Source organism: Mustela nivalis (genome assembly GCF_964662115.1).
Source record: "Mustela nivalis genome assembly, chromosome: 4".
NCBI lineage: Eukaryota > Metazoa > Chordata > Mammalia > Carnivora > Mustelidae > Mustela > Mustela nivalis.
In genome coordinates, this window is record NC_139023.1 from 133,890,043 (window position 1) to 133,908,811 (window position 18,769).

Genomic DNA, 18,769 nt, shown 5'->3' on the forward strand with positions numbered 1-18,769 from the left:
AATTTCCCACAACCTGTGTTTGTCTTGCGTCTGCTAGGCTGACATGTGGTTTACCTCGCTGATCCTGCTGCCAGGTTTTACACACTCTCCTCAGAAGTAAAACAACTGAAGCCGAAGGATACTGAGCAACTCCGGGCATGGGCGCCAGAACTGTCACAGAAAATTTGCTTCCCGAGTATTCCTTCCAACTTCCCTTCCTGCGCCCACGTGAGCCATAGAGCCAGCCCATCAGCAAGGTCTCAGCGTTTCCTGCTGCTGCAATCTGTAACTTGATTTTGGATTCTTTCTTCCTTCCTTTCTTTCTTTCTTTCTTTCTTTCTTTCTTTCTTTCTTTCTTTCTTTCTTTCTTTCTTTCTTCTTCCTCCTCCTCCTCCTCCTCTTCTTCTTCTTCTTCTTTTTTTGATTGCAGTTCTGGGGATCTTACTTTTAGCAAAACTTTGTTGGTTGGGGGACTTTTAAAGCAGTCTATTTCCTTAGCCAAGTCACGAAGGCTCAGACACTTTTCCTCCATGCCCGGGCTACACTAAGGTTAAACCGCAGCAAAGGAAAGAAACACACACCCGCTGTTTATTTGGGGGGAGGGGAAGTAAAGGTTTGCAGCTAAGTTATCACGATCCCTCGCGCCACCCCCGGTCTGGCACTCTTGGCTGACACGTACATCATCTATTAAATGTTGTTCGCGGACTCAGATACATAATATATTCATTTTTATCTTTCGTAAAATATAAATGAAATTGTCAGCGCGCTCGTGTCTGTTTGTTTGTATAAGGCTATCAAAAGAAGTCAGAGAGGAGGCTGTGGCCCGGATCCTGACCCTGATTGTATGAATAAGTAAGCAGGATGCAAGTGATTGGGTTAGATGCTGCGAAGATTTTTTTTTTTTTTTCAAGTTAGGAAGAGGGTAAAAAGACGGGGTGGGGGGGGGGCAGGGAAACGATGCATCCCCAAATCCTCACACTTTTGCTCTTTTCAGTCAGTTGCTCTGCTGGCTTCTGCAGGCTTCTAAGGTCCCGCGGCGTAGAAATGCCTGCCCCCCACCCCCTTCCTCGGTCTCCCCTTTCAGTTCAGATGTGCTGATGTGCAGACCGGATTCATCTTCCCCGAGCGGCGGCGGCGGCGGCGGGCGCAGGCGGCGGCGGCAGCTCGCGCTCTACCTCCGGGTCCTGGCAGCGGCGGGGGCGCGGCGCGGGAGCCCGAGCTTCGGTGGCAGCTGAGCCGGCGGGGTGCCGCTCGCCCAGCCGCGGCCGCGGGAAGTTCGGCCGCCAGAAGGACGACCTGGCAGGCAGCGAGCGCCCGCTCCGCCAGAGCCGAGTTTGCCCGCAGCTGCCCCTCCCCGTCTCCGGGAGCCGAGCTCCTTACCTGCCCTCCGCCCACCCGCAGGCCTCTAGCCAACTTCTCCCTGCAACTGGGGGGTAACAGGCACTTCTTGCCCTCCCTACTGTCCCGACGGCACCCGCATGTCTCCGGACACCTGAACACCCCAGGGTCGCTGAGGAGCCTCCCGGCAGGGAGGGGAGCACCGGTTCCCTTGGCGCCGCACATCAGCGCGGACCGCGGACGCCTCACCTCCCGGTCCCGTCCCTTCCTTTTCCTCCAGGGGAGGAGGATGGGGTTGAAAACGCTTCCCCCGAGGATGCTTGTGTGGCTGGTGGCCTCGGGGATTGTTTTCTACGGGGAGCTTTGGGTCTGCGCTGGACTCGATTATGACTACACTTTTGATGGGAGCGAAGAGGATAAAGCGGAGACGATAGACTACAAGGACCCTTGTAAAGCCGGTAAGTGCCTCTCCACGTCGGGACTGTGGCGTGCGGGGGGCTGCCGCGCTGCATTTCCGAGGGCTGGCGGTGGGAGCTCACCTGTTTCCTTCGCCCTCTCACCAGCCCCTCCGTCGCTCCATCCTTGCTCTCCTTTCCTTCTCCTCCCCACCCCCAAGTGGCAGTCGCCACGGCCCGAGTTGACTGGAGTTCTGTGCTAGTGGGATCGCATGCCAAGCTCCCGGCTCCCAGTTTGGGAAAAAATGTCCAGAGTTCGGATTCCCTTCCCCTCCCCCAGCAAAATGGAATAAGCCGTAAACACAGCTGGCTTGTCGTGGGTTTTAAATACCAGCACTCAGCGAGCTATAAGCATCTGAGGGGACTACACCTCCTCTTTGTTCCAGGGTGCGGTTCCCCAATGTTCGCCTGGGACCGAGTTGGTTAGAGTTCCCCAAAAGATGGGCGGGGATGGAATTGCCACCTCGGGACACCTTTGCTCCCTCTTTTGCCAGGGATCTCAAGTGTGGGATCCAGGCGAGAAGGGGATTGTGACGACCTTGGAAACTCTCACGCTAGATGGAAATCAAATGCTTTTGCCCATTTAAAATAAACCTAAAAAAAAAAAAAAAAAAAAAAAAGCTCCAAGTTGTTACCCCATCCAAACTTGCGCCTTCCTTCCTGTGCACACCCCCCGGGAACTGCAGTTTGACCTGCACGGCCTGAAGCTCAGCTTCTCCTCGTCCGTCCGGGATCGCCCCGGGACCTTCCTCTCTACCCCGCGCGTCCAGCGCCTCGGCGGGTCTCCCCTCCCGCTCGGGGCGGTGCTTCCCTCCCGCCGCCTCAGGTCGCAGCCGCACGTGCCGCAGCCGGTGACCACGTGAGCGCAGTGTCCCGGGACTCCGGGGGCCTCCAGGTTCCTGGCCCTGCAGACTTGAGGTTGAGGTGAACCGAATTCATTGTGGACTCACGACTGACTTCGGAAGGAAGGTTACAGGGGTTGTTGGGGCCGACTTCACGGAGTTGTTTGTACGCTAAAGGCACGTTCTGTCCCGTCTTCTAGAGGTGTGGGCTTTGGCGAAGCAGAGGGAAGGGAGTGGGCAAAGCATCCAGAGTTCCTCGGTGTCTGTGGATTCTGTGCAGGCTGGGTGCGGATGTGACTGCGATTTCTTTCCCTTTCATAGCTAGGTAAACCTGACTGAACCTTTCTTGGTCCCAAAGGAAGGAGAAATGCACACGGTGAAGGAAAATGCTGGAAATTCCCTTGTTAATTTGTACCGTTGATGACACATTGCTTTGACCAGGGGCCTATGAGTGTTCTGTGCACGTTATCAGATCTTTCTTCATGCGCGCTTACTGGAGATGGTTATTCAAAACTTAGGGTAGCTTAGTAGAAACTTGTCAGTCTGGAACTCGGAATTCTGGTTTAGTTCTATTTTGTTTATAAGTTTCCTCCTCTCCCCTTTAACACTCAGTCTATCCCACCAGAAGTTTCTCGGGCCTTCCCTGATGGTTTGTGGAACAAGACACCTTTCTGCTGTGATGGATGACTAATGGCTGGACAACCAGAATTCAGTACTATACAACTCCCCAAACATACTTTTTATTGAGGAATTAATTTTGAATCATGTTTGTAACTGGGTGAAAATTGTGTATTTTCTTGTTTTAGGTAAAGTAGAAATGACGTGGTATTTCTAAAGATTGTCTAGGAAAACATCTATTCTGAGGTTCTGTTGTATGAAAGATGCGACCAGCTATTAATATGAAAAAAACAGTGCATATGTATACATTGGCCTGATTTCAGGAAAATACAGTTTTCTATACAGATTCAAGAAAAAGTTTATGCCTTTTAAAAATCATTAATTTCAAGTATGAATATAAGAAGTGTCAAAAATTAGCTAGTACCATTTCAGAAAGTATGTTTTTTAGACTTATATTATATTAGAAATTGTCCAGAATAAGGTTCTGTGAGCATAACTAGTTTTTTTCTATTTAAGAATGTTTTCAATTTTAAAATTTAAGTGATTGCACCATGTGTATTGAAATCCGCCTCAAGCATGAATGTTTATTATTCTCAGCAAATAAACATCTAGGGCAAGAAAATAAAACTTTAAAGCATTTAATTTTTGCTTTTCCTTTAATACTGGTTTATTTTAGAGCATAACCTTTGAGTACAAGAGGCATACCTGTGTCTGTATGTATATTGTATATGTATAATGAAAGAGAAATAAGAATGACCCAAGTGGAAAGCTGAGAAATTTATCTAAAATCTGAGATCACTTTTTAAATGATCAACGCTGCTTTTTAAATTTAGTGACATGAAAGGGCTTAATTTGCCATCTTGGCTAAAGAGCAGTAAATTTTATTTTATTTTTTTTTGTGCCCTCGCTTTTGGCACTGTATAAGACAAAAGTTGTAATAACAGGGAAAAAAAAATTAAATAGCACATTGAACTCCCAAAACAAGAGTCAAAAAAAGGTCACTAAAATAAGAAATATGAGGATGGATCTGTGAAAGAAGGCCACACAAAAGCCAGAGAGAGTGCTCTCAAGATTCAGGGGCACCTTTGATCTGCCCTTTCCAAAGAGCAGAGAGGAGGGCATGGACCATAAAGTGTCCTTTCTGAACTTCTCTTATAGCTTTATAGATTTTAAGCACTTTTTAGCACATTATTTTAGATCAATACACAGCCCAATATAGTGAAACTTGTTAATATTCCCATTACACAGATAGGGAAACAGATGCTCCACAAGGTCAAATGGTTGTTAAGATTAACCAGAACTTGATTTGAAGTCTCCTGTCAGCAAAATCTGGCATGCAATTAGGTAGATAGATAGATAAAATAATGACATTGTATCCTTAGCTGGCCTTTTGGAGGCCTTCCTTGAAATGCAAACAGTAGAAGTTTGTCCAGGTTTACCTAGAATCTAGACCAATAGAAATGCAGGGACTTTCATATCTGATAAGCATGAAATGACTAAGAAGATAGATAGTTTCATCTTTTCCAAACCCAATTACAATATAAAGTCTTTGAAGATAGGTATCATACCTACTTTTTAATGTTCATCCCAGTAATAGATTATATTTGCGAAATACTATAATTTTTATACCTATGAGAACTCTAATTTCAAGTTCATGAAACTATTGGACAGAAAGGAAGCCTTGTGTTAATTGAAGTTTCACTTAGAAAGCCATTTTGGTATAAGTGAAAGTAGGCAAGTTAGTGCAGTGTAACTTAAGATATATTTACAATCCATTAGGACAGAATTTAGGTAATTAATCTCTCTCTATATATAGATAAACAGAAAGATGCAGATAATTCAAAGAGATATCTGATTGTCTTTCTTCAGCATAGTACATAGCCACCTGAGTTTGCAATCTTACTCTCTCTAGTTCAGAAGGTTCCTAAGGGACACTGGGAAGCTGATGCTGCAGGAAGTCATTCCAGAACAGAGACTGAGGTATCCTGTTTCAGTGTTGTACTGCTCCAATAGGTGTTAATCAGAGTGTTAATATCTGGAAGAGCCTGGGCAAATTTGGTGTGCAAGGTAATCTCTCAGATTTGTCTGGAGATTACCTGGAAAACCAGAGACCCAATAAACCAAGTCTGTATTCCCTACTTCCCCTTCCTCCTTTCTTTTCCCTTTTTGTATTTAAGGGGATATCCGGAAAGCTCAGGCAATTTAAAATAGAATATGCAATAAAGAGGACGGAAGAATTTAGTATTTCAAATGATGGGGAGAGGCTGAGGAGACCGATGACGTAAAATGTTTGTCGAGAAGTTTGTCCTTATCCTTTTGGATAAGTATGAACACCTTGAAAAAAAAACCCTTTCTATCCTGAATCTTCTGAGTAAATGTCTCCTTTTCCTGGAAAAAATCCAAACATGATTAAAGGTCAGTGACTTGCAAGGTTAAATTTGCCTTTAGAGTGGCATATGCAGGCCTGTTTACCTAGAAATAGGCTTTTGGGTTTTTAAAGGATTCTTCTTTCTGCTGTTCTTTATGTTCAGGGTACCAGTGTCCTAGTATACTAATTCTTGGGATGATTTTCATAAGTTTATAATCTCTTGGTAAGATCTTCTCATTCTTTTGGTCCTCAGTGCTGTCTTTTCTAGCTTCAGAGTCAGCCTCCTAGGTATGATGTTTTAGAATTTGATGTTCAACCCTGTGTTGACTTTATTCTTTCATGATATTAAATATTGAAACGTATATTTCTTGGTCAGCACCTCTGTTGGTTGCCAAATGCTCATGTTAAAAATGCATTTCGTACAGTGGCTTCTCTTCACCAGCTCCTCTTCTCTTAGTTTTCATTCCTCAGAGCTTGTTTTTTCTTTTTTTCTTTTTCCTCCTCCTGCTTCTGATGCCAACTTGGAAGTGGCCAAAGTAAGTTTCTGCAGAAGGATTGGAGAAACATTATATTTTATATAATTAAATTCTGTTCATCATTTGCCAATAGTGATTCTGTAGCCCTTGTTGTGAGGGTCCATGTCCATTTTTGGCCCATAAATGGCAGTTCCTGTTACTAGGTATGAATTAGATAGACTAGTTTTTCTTAAATATATCTCTCAGTTTAAGAAAATATATTTTCTTAAATATAGACTCAGCTAGCTTTCAAGCTCCTTTTTGTTTGTTGATTTACACATAGTCTCCTGAGATCTTCCCATTTTTGGCCTCCAGTGAGGGTTCTGTCATTTGCAAGTTGAAAATCTAGCTGGAAGCCCTTCATTCAGGCAGTTTGGGTAGTAAATAATGGAATCTTTATGATTTCTAGCTCAGTAGGTGGTGTTTGGGTCTTCCCTTCCCTGTTTAGGCCTCCTTAGTCTATAGTGGGACAGTTAAAAGTGTGTCAGAGCCTCGCAAAGGCTTTTTGAGAAAGTTAGTATATAATTCCATGTTTTTCGTCTTGCCAGCATGATGGCTCACTTTTCTATGAAAACCTAATGTATGCCATGTATGGCTTCTTCTACAAAAACCATATTGTCTCCCCTATGGTATATGTAAGAATCTTATTTTTGTGTATCTTAGCAGCTTCCCCTGATTTAAAACTTAGTGTCACTTGTCTGTAGTTAACATCACATTTTTGTCAACCTTAAGAATATTAGTCACATTAATGATCTCTTAGGCCTCTTCATCAGTGAGTGTATTGGACAGAGATTAGCCTTTAAATTTTTCTAGAACTCAGGTAGATGGTAACAGGTGTTAGTGACTTACCATCATTACCTTTTGTCTCTTTAGAATATTATCTATTGTTTTTAATATCACCTTAGACCGATCCGCTTAAAATATTTAAAACTAGGACCTCCCTAAGCTTTTCTAAGAATGCTTAGAAAAGATAGAGGTAAATAATCCATTTAAAATGAGGCCTTGCACATCCTGCTGGGACCATCTGGTGTCTGGGGAGGTGGGGGAAAGGGGCTGTGCTGCTCCCCTGAACTGTAGGAGAGCCCCCTGCAGCATCTAGAGCCCATAGCTAGGTCTGGGCCAGGCCTAGGTTCAGGTGGTTGTAAAGGTTTTCGGGGATATAGGATATCCTCTACTGGGGGAATTTTGAGGCCTCTTACAGTTCTTTAATATTCGGAGATCTGGAATTAATCCTGGGCTTATCCTTCCTAAATGAAGGAGTGAAGAGTCCTCTCCATAGCTCTGGATCCGTTGGAATGATTTAGCAATATGGCTTTAGTGGTTTATTTCCTTTAGTTATCTATTGAATAATGATGCTTAGGGAGGAACATTAAAAAAAAAAATTATAGCCTTAAAGCTATGGAATGAATTGCATAGAATGTGTTCTTTCCCAGAAAGTAGGAGGGAGGGAATCCCTTGGTTATTTATTTAGTTCTTGCCATTGTCAGCCCTGAAAATGGGATATTGACTATTAAATTTGAGACATTGTGGGTTGGCTAATGGAATGCTTGTTTTGTCAGCTCTTTACAAAGTGTGTGCTAATCCTGCCAGGCTGTTTTAAGGAGCTCAGCTATATATTTGTATTAAGAAGTATTGTAAATTAGGTGTTAATTGAAATCTAGAAAGTGAACCAAGGAGGCATTTGTTTTACTCAGCTCTTCTCTTGCAATTTACATTTAAACTATTTGCTATGGACCATATTTTAAAAAAACCAAAAACCAAAAAACACAACACTTTCTTGATTGCTAATAGTTGTAAAAAGTTGAAACCATACATTAAGATGGCCAGAAGTACTCTCACATGTATTATTTTTCCCAAACAAAATCTAATGTGGTATATTAATATCCTACTCAAAGCATGCACCTTAATGTTAAACAAAACAAAACAAAACAACAACATTTCAATAGTTTTTAACACACTACACCATTTTACAAATCAGGGGAGTTACGTGGAGATTGAGACACAAAGCATATTTTTACTATTGGCATTTGATGTCTTTCCTATGTTGTGAACCTCCAATTAATGACAATTCTTGTGTTGGGGAAGGCAGGAGGTGTAGGAGGGTACAATAGTTTCTTCATTTTTTATATTTCTTATCTGCATTAAACTGTTAGCACATGGACTGGGTACCACAGGGACTCTTCCAATGGCCCCTGGCCTGGTAGCCGATCTTAGCATTTTTGAACTCTTTAATTTGGCCATGCAAATGATTTGAAGTGTTTATTAGGATAATCTTTATTCTTGAGCAACATTGAGAACCCCATTGGCATCAGTTCTGTGGCCTAGTGATATTGAAAGGATGGCATTCCATTCCTCTGGGCTCATCTTTCTGATCACAAATACCTAGTAGATGAGAGTTTATGATATTTTGTGTTTTGTATTCAGATTATTGTGTTGTTAAGTATACCTCATATGTAGAAGTCAATATTTTGAAATATCCTAAGGAAGAACATCACACATAACTAGAAAACAGCCACATGGAGAGCTTTCTAGAGAATGAATTCTTAGACCCCCATAGGTCTCACCTAACTGGGACTCGTGTCAAAATAACATAGTTCCTATTTTCACATTAAACATTTTAAATGATCTCTTATCTTCACCATGTCTCCATCAATTAATATTTTTGTTAGCCCATTTGGACACATGAGGAAACAGACTCAGAAAGGTTCAGGGCCTGGGCTGCCATGGCACTTGCTAAGTGGTGAGAACTTGAACCCTGGTTCTGTATTTCAGATGCCTTTCTTTCTTTGAATCGCCTGCACTGGCTCTTCAGCCAGTACAAATACATTAAGACTAGAAATTGATGTGGTGGTGTTATGCCACGGGCATCTATCCATTGTGGCAAATGATTTTCTTTAGCGAGGATACGTCTTGCCCTCAACATTCTTGCATTTATGACCCATCTACTAATTTGTCAGGGGGCCAGTATTTTCCGTTGCATGAACTATAATATAGGGCAGACCATTGTCCCTTTCAAAAGAGTGTTGTCTAAGTGTGGGAAGTTACAAATGAAATGCCCAGTTATGTATGGGACAAATAAAAATGCCCATCACTAGTTTTAATAGAGTTAGAGAAATATGTGAGTGCTAAGTAGTGTCAGGGAGACACTGCTGCCCGTTGTCCCAAGTATTTAATTGTGACAGCAGGCTTTTCATGTTGAGTAAGGCAGAGGTTGAGTTAGATTTGAGCAGAATTCCGTCATTAGTGTCCCATTCTTGGCACAGGCTCTGAAGTTCTCTGTGGTATGTGTTAAATTGTTTCACACTTTAGATTTGCTGTCTGAGTATTCATTCAATGCATGATTTTGAGCCCATAAAGAGTGTGAAGAATATCCTTACAAATGCAGCCAATGCAGGAAAGTGGTTTACTGTGTACATTATGTATGTAAATGATGTGTGAATGCCTTTGAGAAAACAAATATGCTGTGAGAAGGCTCTTAAATAACTATCTTTTCAATCCTAACTTGTCTAAAAGCCCTAAGGTCAAAAGCTTGAAAGCTTTAGCAGATCCTAGGGTTAACTAAACTTCTTGGAACTCCAGTGTGGTCTCCTAAGACTAGGAAGTCTGGCATGTTCAAAATATATACTTTATATAATATTTACTAAGTTACAATTTCTTTGAAGAAAACATGCTACTTTTAGCAAATTGTCATGTATTCTAGAAGGAAGAGTTCCTGTTTGTATTTTTTCTCAGACAAATGGGTAAGAACAGAATGTGGAGAAACAGGCTTACCTTTTCTGAAGTTTTCTTTTTTTCTAAACTTAAGAACCAAGGGTACATTTTTTATATGTACATTTTAGTCTCAGGGGAAGAAATAGTATATATCTGGACCTGGGTAGACTGTGGCCTGCAGGCAGTGACCAGCGAAGGAATAGTTAGGATTTGCCATTTGGAATGGATAACAGAAGTAATGACCTAAATCAGGGGTTTGTGTTGCCTTCTATTTCTGTGGGGAAAGAGATTTGTGAGATTTGCTGGGTAAACTTGTGACAGGAGAAAAAAAAAAAAAAGATATTGATTATAAGATATACTCCAGTGTTTCCAAGATTAAAAAATTTACAATAAGAAAAAAAATTTACAATAAGAATAGATTTCTGGTGCACCTGGGTGGGTCAGTGTGTTCAGCCTCTGCCTTTGGCTCAGGTCATGATCTCAGGGTCCTGAGATCTAGCCCAGCATCAGATTCTCTGCTTAGCGGGGAGCTCTGCCTGCCTCTCTGCCTACTTGTGATCTCTGTCTGTCAAATAAATAAAATTAAAAAAAAAAAAAAAAGAATAGATTTCCAATGGTGGAAGGGGCTTTGTATATAAAACTGTATGAAAATGAAGACAGTACCTTATATCTTAGTTCTGTTTTGAATGGTAGCTGTAGCTTAGTTTTTCAAGGTAACTTACCATATGTCGTCCAGTGATAGAATCAGAATTTGAATCCAGAACTCTGGAATTCCATGTGTTGCCACATTGCTGCTGCTGCTGCTGCTGCTGCTGCTGCTGCTTCCTCTTCTCTCTCTCTCTCTCCCCCTCTCTTGGATAGGTGTATTTTTGAAAATTGGGGTTGGTTTCAAAATATTTTTTTAAGAATTCAGGGAAACAAAATAGTGCACCTGTTAAAAACTTGGGGTCTGGAGTGAGATGGGCATGACTTCTAATACCAGACTCCCCCACATGGTGATAGTGTGCAGCTTTTTAAAACCCTTCTTATGCTTCAGATTTCTGACCTGTAAAATGGAGATGTTATGATCCTCATGGTGTTATTACATGAACGTAAAGTGAAAATCACTCTGTCTGGAACATAGTAAACACTGTATAATTTTTACTCCTAGTACCAAAAAATAGGAAGTAGAGAATTTTTTTTTTTAATATTGCAGCTACTTGTTTGTGGGAAGATGATCTTTATAAAAACGTTTGTAGATAAAGTTCTTTTTTCTTGTCATATATAAAAATGCATTCATAGTCCAAGTCCTCTAAATCTTGCATTTGACAGGTTAAATCTCCAAATGGAAAGGTGAGGGAGATTTGGAAATGTAACAGGGATTACTAATATACACATTTCTTGGTACTGTTCTCTTGGCTATTTCCTAAAATGCTTAATAGACCCAAAATATATTGACAATTTTTAATGCACATTGACTAATGTGTGAATAGAATCTTGGCTATATAGTCTTTCAGTAATTTCTGGTACAGATTTTATTTGCCATCTGGATTAACTTGAAGAGCTTACATACAATCCTATGTTTACATAGAGCTGAGTTTAAGCACATGGCTGTAAGCTACAAATATTCATAAACTCATCAAACCCTTATTGAACATTTACTGTGGATGAAACATGGATTTATCCTTGGAATTCTAGAAGTGTGAAATATGATACCAAGCCTGACCAGGTATAAAGTTTTAACTTTATCATTCTTAGGTAGATGATATTTTCTGTGTAAATAGTTGCTTATATAATAATCACTTAACTGGGCTAAAGTTATTTCAATCTATGCATTTGAAAATGGGTACTATAATAAATTGTGACAATCAAGATATATATTCTTATACCTCTTTCCTGGAATTTTCTTTACTCATGATATATGAGGAGGAAAGTTTTGTGGAGAGCATAAAAACTTTTAAGAAAGTACTTTGCAGACTTTGTTATTTGGCAGTGGATTGGGATGGAGTGTAACCAATAATTACTTATGCAATTATTTGGAAGAATCTGTATTGGTAATTTGATTTCCATTTATTTTTCTCAGATAGCTTGATTTAGAAATTTCAACTTCTTTTTGTCATATTTTCCCACATTATCTACTAGATTATGTTTCTGTCCTTCACACAGTATCTTTATCCTTAAATGTATTTAAATGTACATGGTTGACTTTTTCTTTGTTTACAGGTCCAGGAGAAGCAAAAACAAATGGTAAAGGAAAAAAAAAATGTCTAGTCTTTTCACTTGCAGTATTTTACTGTGGTTTTGAAAAGCATATATAAATTTTACTTTCTTTAAATAATTTTTTGTGGGTAGTGGTATGGCAATTGGAAAACAAACTGGATTGGTAGTAAGAAATGTAATTTCCATTACTGTCTCTTCTGTTGTATTTGGGTGTAACCTTGAGGATGTCCCTTGATTTTCTGGGACCAGAGTCTCTGAGGTTTAGAAATCTCTAAGACTGTCCACGTTACAAAGTTTTCTGAATCTTTGTGTCCCTGATATCAGAAGTAAGATCTCTACTGAGGTGGTACCTGGAAGCTGCAGGGTCAATGGCCTGTACTGTTCAGTGAGAGGGAAAGGAAGATGCTCACACGTCTCCAGTGGGCACTTTTGTTAAGGTCCCCCCTCAGGTTTCTCATGGCTCTGGCCAAGTCCAGGCAGCCAACAGACTGCAGCTGCAATCGCTGTGGAGCTCCTTGACTTGACTTTGCCAGAATTATCACTGAAAACTTTTATGCATAATTTCCCATTACTCTTTCCCAGCCTCTGTCCATCTGTAAAAAATTTGTCAAAACAGGGACCAGGTATGTAGGCTTCACCTATGTGCTCTTCAGGATGTGTTAGTATCACATTACCGTTAGAATCAAATGTTACTTGTTTGTTTCACAGGAAAGATGATTGCTTGTCAATGAGCAGAAAATGGCCAGTAGAGGAGGGAGAATTCAGTTCTTTCAAGTTTGAGGTCAATATTCATAATGGAGAGAACAAGAGCTATCAGCAAAGAATCTATGGGACAGTTTTTCTGGCTTAAAGCATTTTATGAAATGTACAATATATTAAAAGATACATTCTTCTATCAATTAACTGCATATCTATACTGAATACATTCTTTCACTTGATACCAGTGTATATTATTAATTATCTCTATAAAATTTAGTTTCATAAGCCTTCAATTTATCTGAATTGTCTAGTAAAGAACTACTTTTTTCATAAGTTAATTCATTTTATGTATTCATTTTTTTTTAATGAAGAGTCTTAAATTCTCAAATCCTCCTTTGCCAAAGGAGGTTTTCATTTTTGAGCTTTTATAAGAGTAAGGAGTGAACTCCAATAGAAATTAGTCACAGTAATCTAGGTGGTGTGGTTTTACTTAAAGAGCACTGGATATTGTGTTAGGAGAATCAGGTGCAAGTCTCAGGTCTTCTGTGTTTAATTCTGTTATTTTGGTCTACTTATTTAATGCTGCTGAACTTAAAATCATTTGTAATATTGGGATAGTATTACCTCATCTATGAAACAAGTAAGGATTAAATGCCTAAGTGTGATGCACTGTACAGATGTAAACTAATACAGCCAATATTTTACGCCTGGTGTGTTTCAGGAAGATGGGGAGATACATATAAGATATAACCCCTCTTATAGTGATTTCAGTATCTACCTGAAAAAGGGCAACACAAGTTTCAGTTGTCAGCATGAAAGTTCAATAAGCAAAATATCGTGGTAACTTGGAGGAAGGAATGCATTATATTTGGGATTGGAAAGGCTTCTCAGGGAAGGTGAGTTGGATCTCAGTCTTGTAAGTTTTTCTCTGGGACAAAAGGTGGTATAAAACCTTATAGAGTCAAGTAACTAAGATAAAAAGTGAAGCGGTGAAGATTCATGGAATTTTAGGAAAGAGGAGGTGGGGGGAGGTGATAAATAGTCGACTGTAGGTAGTGCAGAGGGTATGTAAGTTTTTGCGCTTTGGCAAGAAATGATTTGGGAAGGTGCAATGTGAAGGATTTTTAATGCCCAGGGGAGGGTGATCCTGATCCCCTTTGCAACAGGATGGGAAATTACTGGAAATTTATATCAGATTACTGGCTTGATAACAATCTTATGTTTTAAAGGCAACTGAGTATGTAAAGCATGGTCTGATATGGTAGCTGTAGGAGGTAAGAAGCAGGTGGGAACAGGTAGACTTGTTACAGCTATAGTAAAAATAGTGGCAAGTATTGATGAGTGTTTGCAATTGTACTGTGGCAGTAGTTATAGAAAAGAGGGATTATGTTTAAGAGACCAGTCATCAAGTGGATAGCCTTGGGGTGAGGGTCAGAAGGTAGAAGAAAAGGAGGACTCAAGGATGATGGTTCCATGGTTGCACACTTGAATGAGTGGTAAACAGGGATACAAAAGAGCAAGGTAAGAAACACATCATCATCATCATCATCATCATCATCATCATCATAAGTTTGTCTTTTGTAAAGCAAATAAATTTGGTTTTAAGATCCCTTTGAGTTTTACATACCTGGTGTTCTTATGTTGTTATTCTTCAGGGGTATATTGGTTATATTTGGACTTTGGTATTCTTTATTAACTTTGAAAGCAGTTGTCATGTTCCACTGTTTAGACTGGAATTGCCTTGAACCTAATTAATTTAGTGAGAATTATTTTTATGATATTGAGCCTTCTAATCCACGAACATGGTATGGACCTGCATTTATTTAGACTTTCTTTAATACTGTTTAATACATTTTTAGTATTTTTAAGCATAAAGTTTTTTTTCTGCATGTTTTGAAACATATATTCATATATTTTCTATTTTCTGATGATATAAATGTAGTATTTTATAAAATTTCTTTTAAGCCATTTGCTGCTATTGTGTAGAAATGTATTTGATTTTTGAGGTTTACTTTTTTTTTTAATTTTTAATTTTTAATTTTTAATTTTTTAATTTTTTTTTTATAAACATATATTTTTATCCCCAGGGGTACAGGTCTGTGAATCACCAGGTTTACACACTTCACAGCACTCACCAAAGCACATATAACATGGGGGCTTAAGTGGGTACAAGAAGAATAAATGAAACAAGATGGGATTGGGAGGGAGACAAACCATAAGTGACTCTTAATCTCACAAAACAAACTGAGGGTTGCTGGGGGGAGGGGGTTTGAGGTTTACTTTTTACTGCAAATCCTTGCCAACCTCTCATATATTAATAATTTATCTGTATGTTCTTCACACAGGTAATCAACTTATCTGCAGTAAACCTGCAGCGTTGTTTCTTCCTTTACAATCCTATGCTTTTAATTTAATTTAGTTTTCTTGCTGATATGTGCTAATAGTTTTCCAGTGTTATTTGGAAATGATGATTGAGGGCTAGATTACCCTATTCTCAATTTTAAGTAGAATGTTTTAAATTACTTATTAACTATGCTATTTTGTGTCTTTAAAAATTGATATTTTTTATCAGATTAAAGAATTCTGCTTTTATTGAGATGATATGATTATTTTTATTTTACCAGTTAGTGTGGTGTATTAGAATAATTGATGTACTAATATTAACTCATTTCGCATTTCTGGGATGAACCTAGTTTGAACATAATCCATTATTCTTTTTACACCCTTGTATTCTGTTTATCAATATGTACTTTAGAATTTTTTTGTTTCTGTGTTCATAGTTAAATTGGCCTGACTTCTTTTATTGTTCTTACTGGGTTTTGGTGTCAAGGTTGTGTTAGCCGTATACTCTGGAATATTTTGTGGAAGATTGGAGTTATTTGTTCTTTTAGTAAATTGAAAGTATTATTTTTGTTTCTGTCCAGTGTTTAGCATTACTAACAGTTTAGGACAAGTTTAAACTGAATTATCTGCTTGAGTTTATTAGGCTACCATGGTAGTATAAATTTAGAATGCAAACTTACTTTAGGGATGATTTTTGCCTATGACATTTGAGAGGATATTTGCTTTTCTCTCTCTTATTTAGTTTTAAGCTTCCAGATAATCAGATTTTGTGCAGTTACCTGGGGTGACATGGATTTAATTTTCATTATTCCTTATATTCAGGCAGGCCAGATTTAGGAGTCTCAGATTTTGGGGGGGTTATCTATTATACTTTACAGCTTTGGTGAGCCTTGTACTGTCTTCTTTCTTCTGAACCCTGGTTAATAACAAAATTGAATAATCAGGTCATCTAGGCTTGGTAAATCCCTTCACTTGAGAGTTGGTTTTAGTCTTCTGCCTATTTTTCTGTGTTCCCTCCTTCACTTAAACATGAAGATGTTTATTCATTCTGTCATACATGCAGAAAGATTTTTAAAATATTTTATCCACCAATTTTAGTTACGCAGGAAGCTCTGTTATCTAGTCTGCTAGATAGACTACTTACCTTACCCAGACTGTTACCTAGTCTGTTACCTAGTTGGTAGAGACAGCAGTCTTTATAAAAGGTTTTAAATATTAAAAAGGACTTTATAATGCTGAGTATCATCAAGGAATTTCTTTTGGAATTTATAAATTATGATGAGTAAATGGCTTTATTTAAAATTAATTTATCATCTTATGTTAAATGTAAACATAAGGTCCTTTATGAGAATATACCACATGTCTAGTTTGGTTCGTAATGATTCATCCACCATTTGTTTTAGCTGACTTTTCAGGACATTCATTCAGTCTCAGGTATGCGCAAGAACTCCAGAAGTTTCACGAATTTTTTGTGAAGATTTCATTGTAAATGTAAACATTTGCATGCCCTTCACTTGGAATTATTCAATTCAGATGTCATGGGGAAAGAAAATCCCTATGTAACTCAAACTAGCCATTAAGATTTGCAAGGGAGAGACACTGCTTGAAGCAAGCAGTATGCAGTTTACCTGCACTGACTTGCTGCCTTAAGGCAAATATGATTACTTTTTAGCTTTGTTAGAAAAAGCTAGTATTATGCTTTTCACTAATTTACTATAATGTAGATCAGGAATGTTTTTTAGCATATTTTGATATTTAATGCTTTCTGTTTTACTGATTTTGAAAACATAGAGAAGAAACCCATCATTATTTAATCTCTTTAATTTTTCAAATTAATAAGGTTTTTCTTGTTTTAATTTAAAATAAACAGAATTTCTTTAACCTCTTCTCACATGGTTATTAAAACTTTTACTAATATTACTTTAACCTCAATTAACAACTCTTTCAAAATGACATTTCATTTCAAAGAAAATATTATTCTCTAGTTTGTAAGAATATATCTCTGAAGGTACTTATAGAAATTATAGTCTGAAACTCCTCATATTAGAGGCACTGCAATGCTGTTTTGAAGTTCTAACCAATCCCAGTTATCATGCTTAACCTATTTGAAACAGATTTTGCAAATAGGTAGAGTTGGAGGTGGTGATTTTATTATGTACGAATGGAGGTGAGTTAGTGAATATATCATTTACTGATTCAGTATGGTTTCCTGAAGACATGGACTAATGATCTTTTTTTCAAATAAGCATTGCTTTCTCTATGCCTTTTTGAAAGCACAGATACTCTTTGCTTAGGAAGAATCAAGTCATTAACATGAAAATTACTAACATGGAAGATTAGGTCAGTTTTATAAATGTACCAGGAACAGAAAATAAGAAGGTGGAGAATGGAGCTCTGAGGATAATCGTATCCTACTTCACTTTGCTCTTGGGTAGCTCCTGGTCTGGATACCTCTTACCCTTAAACTTTTGTATTCTTTTATTGGGCGCCTCTGCATTATGCCCAGTTTTTCTTGCTTAGCTTTGATCTGGGTTGTGGTTATAGAAATGTTTTTCCCTAAAGAAGTTTTTCTGACCTTACTTTAGAAGTGTTCATCTTCAAGATCGGTAGCTATTTCTGTCAACTTCAGTCCTTGTCACAATTCCAAATTGTGCTTGTAATTTTGAGTCATCAGTGAGCAGGTAGGTTTGTACTGGGCTTTTGAATGAGTGTTTCACTTGATAGTCCTATAAACTTGGTTATAATAATGATAATTTTTAAACTGTTTTTTTAAATTTTTAATTTTTTTCAAAGATTTTATTTATTTATTTGACAGACAGAGTTCACAAATAGGCAGAGAGGCAGGCAGAGAGAGAGAGAGAGGGGAAGCAGGATCCCTGCTGAGCAGAGAGCCCCATGCAGGGCTTGATCCCAGGACCCTGAGATCATGATCTGAGCAGAAGGCAGAGGCTTTAACCCATTGAGCCACCCAGGCTCCCCTAAACTGCTTTTTAAGTAAGTTTTTTTTTATATAGTTTTTCACTACTTAAAGAAAAATTGATCCAAATTGAATAATCATATTTCTTGAAATGGGATTGATAAAGTCTTATTAAATTCAAACTATGTGGAGACTATCATTGTGTCTGAAACAACTAAAAAACTGGACAAAGTATAAGGAATAATAGTTTTAAGATGTTGATCATCAAACAACAAAGGACAGTGATTTTGGGGAGATAGGAAGTAAAAGGTGAGCCTTATGACTACATCACCTTACTGAGGAGAATCCAGACAGATACCAAAAATTTCCCTATATTGAATATATGGAGCTGGGAGTCCAGAATTCAAGGCAGCTAGAATTTGCAAGGCAAAATACCAGAGGGGAGATTGAGGCACAGAGAAAAAGCTCTGGAGATCTGCAGAGAATCCCCTTGTTCTAATCTAACCAAATAGCTGACCACTGATTAGTGTCTTCATGTAAGAAGACAACCCAAAGCTCGGGAAATAACTACCCTAAAAAGATAAGACAGAAAAATCCTTGGAACTCACACAGAGCTGGTAATAGTATTCTCTTCCCCCCTAGCAGAAAGGAAAAATTCCACAATTTACTGGATATCAGGTAGATATCTCGAGAAGCGTTTTTCCAGAGTCTTGGGAAAAACTTAGCTCTCGACTAAAAACTGTTCTGGTCCTTTCTAATGAAGTTTGAAAAAAAGACCAAAAAGT

General features: G+C 38.7%; 1 protein-coding gene across 1 annotated transcript in view; it reads left to right on the top strand.

Annotated features, from left to right (window-relative positions):
• Positions 1–1,606: 1,606 nt before the first annotated feature.
• TLL1 (tolloid like 1) overlaps positions 1,607–18,769 on the top strand; it is a gene marked incomplete at its 5' end in the record, with an annotated part of 213,478 nt that continues 196,315 nt past the window's right edge. Inside the window, one exon of the mRNA XM_082727252.1 lies at positions 1,607–1,775. Coding sequence (XP_082583378.1) covers positions 1,607–1,775 — 169 coding nt within the window. The remainder of the gene's footprint in view (positions 1,776–18,769) is intronic.